Here is a 7,920-nt window from a genome sequence, read left to right on the forward strand (position 1 = left end):
GGTCGAGGCAGAAGGCCGCCCACCAAGAGCCAGGGTCTGTCGGAGGTTTCTTCCGTTAAAGGGAGTTTTTCCTCCCCACTGTCGCCAAGTGCTTGCTCAAGGGGGATTTGTTGGGTTTTCCCTATGTAATAATATTGATAACAGTAAGGTCTAGACCTTACTTTGTAAAATGTCCTGAGATGACTTTTGTTGTGATTTGGCGCTATACAAATAAAATTTGATTTGATTTAAATTATCTTTTTTGCTATTTACTCTACAATAATACTAGTTGCTAAATAATCAATATAAATACATATTTCCTATAGGAAATAAAATTCAGCGGGTTAGTACGGAGAAGAATGCATGTCTCAAATACAATACATCTCATACTGCCTTTGAATTTAGCAGTTCATACAGGTTAGAGGGCTGAACTACAGAAAGTGTACTACTGACCTGAGTGATCTCCTTTAAAATCTTTTAATGTTATAGTTTTGTAGAGAGATTTTAGTTCAGCTGTGGTATTTCTGACAGTCTAATTAACTGCATTATACTGTAAGGTGTCCAAGTTTGTCCTAAAGTGTTAAACTGTCGATCAACAAAGCACAGGAAATGAAATTATACTGTACTTGCATCATCAAGTGCTAAAAAAAAATATTGCAGTCTTGAATTCATTAGTCTGAATTTGTCCTTGTACCTTGTCCACTATTTTCCTCAGAGTGTTGATGTTGCGTATCCACCAACCCACCCCCACAGCTCTGAGCTCAGACCACTGTGGGTCACCTCTCTGCATGGCAGGGATCATGTTCAGCATCTCTTCTTCTGCTTCTGAGTGGAAGGCCCAGGCAAAGTGGCATGTTGACACGCCTGCCACAGAGATAAATATATACAGAGTAGAAGGATGAGGAAAGCAAAATGTTACAGCAATTTGCATTTCATAAACATAATATCTGACAATGTAGTGGGTTTATTGTCATACAAAACTATGTTTTCCACATGTGTTGCAGCAGTGGTAGGATGAACAGTATATTTTACCCTGGTGGACCAGCTGCATGCGGTAGAGAGGGGGCAGAGAGGTGAGCAAGCAGGTATGAAGACGCATGGCCAGCAGGTACCTCAGTCCACACTCGTCGAGAGCCTCACCTCCTATACAAACACACCAGGGAGCTTTGTCACTGCTTCTACAGAAGACTCTATTAAAAGGGCAGCGCCAGTTATCACTTAAGTTCATACAATCCTGTCAGAGACAGTTTCTTGTCCCTGAACTGCCTTACCCTCACTATGCTTACTTAGCCATGGAACAACCTGCTAATGTCTTCCTCTCAAAAGACTAAATAAATAGGATGGAAAATTGGAGTAAAAAAGACAGAGATAATGAAAAAAGTACAGTGTGTGTTTATGTACAGTTAAAGAGCAGAACAAGCACCGCTGTTTATGTTAATAAAAATTTGATGACTGGAGATTAACTACAGTATGTCATGGCTGGCTGAGATTAACACAATCAAAAAAAATTATGCTTAGCCTTCATGTTTTTAACCTTTAGTCAACTTTAATAATATCACAGTATCTCTCACTATGCCTAGAGTAACTACAAGGCCATTCTGCAGGTATGTGTATTTCTTGTACATACAAGCACAAAACAGAAAATATTTAATTCATCCACAAAGGGAAAGGATTCTTGTACATGAAGGAATTTAAATAAAATAAGGAAACAACTTTAAATGCAAGAGCATGGATATCCACAGGTGCCTATCAGGTGTAAAGAACCATAAAAAGTTGACACTTAAAAATAAAAAAATAACTCTCCTGCAGAGAGAGAAAAGGGGTAAAAGGTTAGCAAGCCATGATTTTGTAAGGTCACCAAATGATACACTGAGAGACAGAACTGTTTTGCTATTTGAAAAGGTGTACAATATAATACAAGTACTGTGAAGAGAATCAGGCATCAGAAATACTGTAGCCTAAAAATATTGTGGATGATCAAACATTACTCTCAGTGCTCTATTGCAAAATAAGGTGGAATGTGTTGTTTTTTGTTTTTTTTAAATAATGTATTTTATTGACTCCTGTTAAAAAAAAGTCTCCAAATATACATACAGTATAACAAATACAATTGTAACCTATACAGTACACTGACCTGTGTACAGTTTATTAGAGGAGCTGGTGACCTCAGCACTGGTGGTTGCAACAGTATCAGCCAAGGCCACCAAGAACATCTGCTCTAGTCTGGTCAGCCCTGGTAAGCTGGAGTGCATGAGGTGACTGGACAGCACCTGGGCACACACAAGAATAATGTGAGTAAATAAATGTTGGGCACTCAGAAACACAATGAAAGGTATACTCACCACTGATAATAAACATTACCCTATTATTACTCTGAATTTGAATAAATAATATAGTAATGAACACACCCTCAATTAGAATATTTCTGACATAACTGGATCATTATGTGCAGATAAGTCATATGACTATGTTATTACTGTCATATTTCCTCCAAATTACTATCTTTACACATTTAATCCACAAGATTGCCACAATCATGTCTTTGTTAACATAAAAATACATGATTATTTCAAAGTTTTTACTTGTTTATTAACCACTTAATTTCAACACAACTGCTCTAGTCTGGTCAGCCCTGAGAAACTGAGAAATGAAAACCTTCTGGGTCATAATTCTTCTACACTGATAGTGCAGTTTCCTTCTTTTGAATGAAATCCATTTTTAAATTATACAGTAATACCTGAGCATGCTCTGGTCCAAAGTAGTTGGGTCCATACTGAGATAGGTTGATAACTCGAGACTTCTTCTCTGGTTTGTCTGTAGCAAAGTTCAGAAAGTCATCTGTGGTAACTGTTGGCACCTGTTAACATAGAAAGAATGGGATTTAAAGTATCAGTGGGCCTAACGTTTAAACAAAATCAAAGCTCTCGTAAATGTACCTACCTGGAAGAGGTCAGCATACTGGTCTTCTGTGGAATTCTTTCCTCCTTCTCCATTGGCCACCTTAGGTCCTTTAGCAACCTCTTCTGCTCCCTTGTACGAGGTATCTAGGTCAGCCAACATTAGGGCGCAGAGGGGCAGGGGAGGGATGGAGTTGATCTCTGTGTAGTCCCTGCCCCTGTCACGGCCAGCCATGGTGGTGTCTTTTGCTGTGCTGCCAGTCACACTGATGGTTCGGGACAGATGTCTCCTGGCTCCACCCTCACCAGCTTCCACATCTCTCACCACAGCAACTTCCCCAGCAATACATTTAACCAGGTGAGCGAGGATGGCCTAATGCATAGAAGAGCTATGGGTTATACAGCATTTACAACAATGTGGATTAGCTAAGCTGGGGCAGGTAGACACACAGCACAGATTTTTGGTTAGTTTAATTAATAAGGGTGGACCTCGCTGTACTCCAGCCTACAAAATGTTCATTATTTCAAAATTTTAAATTAAATAAATGACATATTTTGCATATTTTGGAGTTAGTGAATGAGGCGGACACAGACTCACCTTGGCACGACGAACCTTGCCCAGATCCATGAGTTCAAGTAGCTGAGTAGGATGGTACTGGGGTAGAGTTGGAGACAGCAAGTGAGCTGCTTCAAACAGTCCCCCTTCCTGAAGCCCTGCTGGGGCACGAAGGGCCTCATCCACTGCAGCACTCCCTTCAAACACACTCTTAGACCTGGCTCTCCCTTCAGAGACCAAGGAGGAACCTGTGGTTTGACCACCAGCGATGTCTGCGGAAGATAGGTTGCCCTCCTCTCCCTCACTAGGCTTCTTGTCCTGATGCCACTGGGCATACACATGCATTTCACAGTCCATGCCCACCACCAGGATACCATCCCTCACCCAGGACAGGGAGACTGGCAACGATGGTGTGCCATCCACAGACGACAGGAGGTCCACAGACCGGAGAAGGATCCAGCGTGAGCGAATTCCCTGTTTGATACTGCCCCCTAGAGGAACAGTGACAACAGCCATCCCGTCTTTACTGCTAGTCTGCTCGGTGACCATGCCAGATATACGGCCATACATGAGAATGTTGGATCCAACCCCCACAGTGAGGATGTGAGATCCATCCTCCTTTGACAGCCAATCCAGGTGCATGTAGTGCTTAATGTTGGGTGAACTGTGGTCTCTGTTCATGTACAGGTCAGACCTGGCATGGAGGAAATGATAAATTACAACCTATGAGACACAAAACAGTGGCTGATAGAATCTGATACAAACAGACAAGCAGTGTTCTCCTGACCGGCTGTAGACAAAGAGGTTGGAGTCCACACTGACTCTTGGATCTAGGGTTGATGGTGGTCTGGTAAAATCATCCAGGTTGATAGTTTGTTCCAAGACCCACTCTGAGGCACCAGTAGACTCACACTCGTAGATGGATGCATGCATAGAGAAGTCCTCTCCAAAGCCTTGTAGCTGAGGACAAAAATTTCCCAATTGTTAGAATGGGTCACATCTGAGGATACTGTAGACACTGTTAACCAGGCAAACTGCATATACAAAACAAAGTGACGTGAGGTCATACATAAAAATATCTCATCTGCACCTGCATGGACCTTTATCCTGTCTCATACCCTGAACACCCAGAATGCTGCTGATAGACCTAAACTCAGTTCAATAACATCCAGCTCCATATACTTCAAAGACATAGTAAAGCTGGTACAGGAAATGGAATTGGATCCTCAGATAGTTTTATCACTTCCATTTCACAACTCTATCTATATACTGTATAATGTATATGCTTATCTAATTTACTTCTCCACCATTCTCTGCTTTACATAAATACATATTCACATGTTGACATATGGAATTGTTATCTATATTTCAAGGAGCCAGGATATACAGCCAAATGATGTTTATTGACTGCATTTACATTTTTATTGCAATTTTCCACTTCAAGGTGTTTGCCACAGTTGATTGGTGTAGGTGTTTGGAACGTCAAAAACACTATTACAAAGCCAAATTCCAATTTCCTACCTGCCCTTGTCGTGGCTGTTTAAAGGCCACGGCCAGCCTGCCGATATAGGAGCAGGACACAGCCACAGGCCGTCCTGACACACGCACAGCGCTGCTGTTATCTTCCTCATCATTCAACAGGGCCCAAGGCTCCCAGCGGTACACATGGCTGTCTTGATCATCCTCACAATATCCATCATCACCCTCCACAGCACAGTGCCAGAACCGTACATGTGAGTCAGAGCAGGTAGTAACAATCAGGTATGGAGCCAGGCACACAGGGTAGATAGAGGAGGAACTCAGATGACCTAGAAGAAATAGGAGGCACATATGAAAACTGAGCCAATGCAGGTTGCTGCTTATGAGTTGTATGTGTGACAACTGTGTGCCCATCCCAACCTGCAGAGGGGGTGGCCCTGGTAACCTCCACTCCGTGTGGCAGGTCAAGGTGCTTGCTGTACACCAACTTGGAGCTAAGGATGAGTTTGCTGGCTGACTGTAAGTTGGCTGTAGAGGCTGATCGTGGCAGGGGTCTGATCGGAGAGGTCTCCGGAGATGAGTCAGCATTCGCTACTTGGTTGGGAACCATTAACTGGCTCTGGAAGCTATAATCTGAGCTCACTTCATCTGAACACGCAGACACAGGAAAATTATAGTTAAAATTCATGTTTTGTACTTGTATTGAGAAAATATAAAGTTACTGTATATGTGCCCTACACTTACCAACACAGGCCTGCACTGATTTGAGGTGGAGGTGCCACATCTGTAGGACAGAGTTTCTGTTGAGATCCTTTTCTATCACCACGAGGAAGAACTTCTCAGAAAACGGGGGAGGTTGAAAATCTGGACATAGTAAAATGACATTAACTTCTAATGGCAACAAGGTTTGAAGTATAAGCAAACAGACCCATACGGAGTTTTGATTTGACCGTGAGGTATACCTCCACCCGATGGAAAGGCTGGTGTATATGCTTCTGGTTCCTTTTGAGGCTTGTAACCTAGAATAAAGTCCTCTTGGAAGACATGCAGTAGCTGGGTGTTGGCGCCACACTGGATGTAAACGGGCACAGCAGCAAACAGGTTATCGATCAGAAGCTTTCAGGATTGCATAATGTAAATTTGTCCACCACTGATCTGAGGTGGGTGTGAAAATACAGAGCAGCTGCTAACCTGGCTTGTAATGACATCCAGCTCTATGATACACCCAGGTCTGGCAGTGGACTGCTGACTGACAATATTGAAAACCTCACCCACCAGTTTCTAAACAGAAACACACACAAAAAATGGCAACCTGTCCTTTCGCTATACTGTATTTGAAACCACTAATGCAGTGAACAAATAATGCATATTATGATATGAAGTACAGGAAGATGTAGGCTAGTAGTTTTTATGAAGCAAGAGAAAAACTGTCACATTTCCAAAGAATTTGAGATATGTTTGCTTGATATAATGGTGTAGTGTTGTTTTGTCTTTTGATAACATTAAAAAAATTAAAGGCAGCATCAAAAAGACTTTTAAAACAGGCTGGCGTCCAATAATTTATAGCTGTGAAGGATGTTTCATAGTTGATGTACACTCAGCCCCACAACCCTGCCTTGTGGAAAGACCCACAGTGTGTGAGACATAAAGACCAAGATACAAAATTCACTGAACAGAGTCTAAACAAAGATTCTCACATCCCAATGAGTAATAACATTTCTCCTGTGCAGTGACAAGAGTGTGTGTCCACTCACCGAGGTTTCAGGATCTGACAGCTCATCCAGTAATTTCCTGGCATCCACCACAGCTTGATAGAGACGCAGGTTTTTACCATCTGATGCCACAAAGCACGCACTGGCACTATTACAATAAGTTCCTGAGGGACGGGACACAGCAGAAAGTTCAGAGGAAAATTCTGCTGTCAAATAATATATTAATTCCTAAGGATGATATATTGAAATTCAATATACTGTGATACAAAAATGTATAGCACTGGGAGGTATGACGTTTAGTATCCCTGAATGCCATTATATACTGTACATACATTTGTACTGACAAATAGTGAACCAATTAACATACAGTGTTACTCTATGTGAAAAGAGCAGAAGCTCAGATGATTCAGCAAAAATGAAATATTGCAGTTCTTGACAAATAGCAAAAATGAAATATTGCAGTTCTTGATAATTAATAACTGAACCCAGAAATATCTGTATTCATCACTGAGTTTAACATTTATGTCTGTGTTGGAAATGTGTGATGTGTTTACCAAGTACAGAGCTTGGTACTAGTGTAGGTAGCCATGCAACATTGCTGAAGGCAGAGGTGTGCAGAGAGTTGATACGGGCCAGTTCAGAAACCCCTCCAGTGCAGGACAGGGGTCCAATGTGGTCTACTCTCCACAGGATCAGCTCACTGTAGATGGCATTGGGATCATGGAAGGTCCTTGTAGCTGCATTGCGAATCTGCTTCCTGCTAATGTAAAAGTAACATGTTTCATGCAGAACAACAAGACCACCATTTATGAAAGCATAGCAATAATAAGCAGCACGTGTGGCACTTCAATTATGTGCTCCTTGACTATTCTTTCCTTTTCCAATATATTTTTTAATCTCTCTTCAATCTTTTTCTCTAATCTCTGCATTCACACATGCAGACAATAGTAAGCAGTTGCTGTGTGCGTGTGTGTGGCAGAAAGCATGTAATTTACATACTCTGATATAGGCAATGTATTACAGACAAAGAAGTTGTTCATTTTCTTCTTGTGCGGTTTGTTGCAAGTGCAGATTAGTACTTTTGCAGTGTTGTTTTAAAATGGTGTATGTGTTCTTAAAACTGTCTTAATACAACAATGACAGCTGGCAAGACTGATTAGTATTGTATCTGTGCTAGAAATGAGTCATTAACAACTCTGCAATTCTGTTTCACAGCATTAAAACGAGCATGATCGGCTTTTTCCCCTCAGAGGATATTTGCTTTAAGTGGAGCTTAATTTTATTCTTGTTATATATC

General features: G+C 41.5%; 1 protein-coding gene across 4 annotated transcripts in view; it reads right to left on the reverse strand.

The window, feature by feature from the left end:
* The window catches only part of dmxl2 (Dmx-like 2), a 42,461-nt gene that overhangs the window by 21,040 nt on the left and 13,501 nt on the right, over positions 1–7,920 (reverse strand). For 3 of the 4 annotated variants that reach the window (XM_020605768.1, XM_020605769.1, XM_020605766.1), the window contains exons 14-27: positions 7,178–7,383; positions 6,666–6,787; positions 6,103–6,192; positions 5,874–5,982; positions 5,656–5,775; positions 5,332–5,559; positions 4,954–5,240; positions 4,220–4,392; positions 3,475–4,126; positions 2,920–3,249; positions 2,717–2,836; positions 2,114–2,249; positions 1,012–1,122; positions 674–843 (exon numbers count right to left, since the gene is read on the reverse strand). In XM_020605768.1, the coding sequence (XP_020461424.1) occupies positions 674–843; positions 1,012–1,122; positions 2,114–2,249; positions 2,717–2,836; positions 2,920–3,249; positions 3,475–4,126; positions 4,220–4,392; positions 4,954–5,240; positions 5,332–5,559; positions 5,656–5,775; positions 5,874–5,982; positions 6,103–6,192; positions 6,666–6,787; positions 7,178–7,383 (2,854 nt within the window). The remainder of the gene's footprint in view (positions 1–673; positions 844–1,011; positions 1,123–2,113; positions 2,250–2,716; positions 2,837–2,919; positions 3,250–3,474; positions 4,127–4,219; positions 4,393–4,953; positions 5,241–5,331; positions 5,560–5,655; positions 5,776–5,873; positions 5,983–6,102; positions 6,193–6,665; positions 6,788–7,177; positions 7,384–7,920) is intronic. The other variant, XM_020605767.1, reaches the window with a different exon arrangement.

Source organism: Monopterus albus, unplaced genomic scaffold (genome assembly GCF_001952655.1).
Source record: "Monopterus albus unplaced genomic scaffold, M_albus_1.0 scaffold72.1, whole genome shotgun sequence".
In the NCBI taxonomy this organism is placed as follows: Eukaryota; Metazoa; Chordata; class Actinopteri; order Synbranchiformes; family Synbranchidae; genus Monopterus; species Monopterus albus.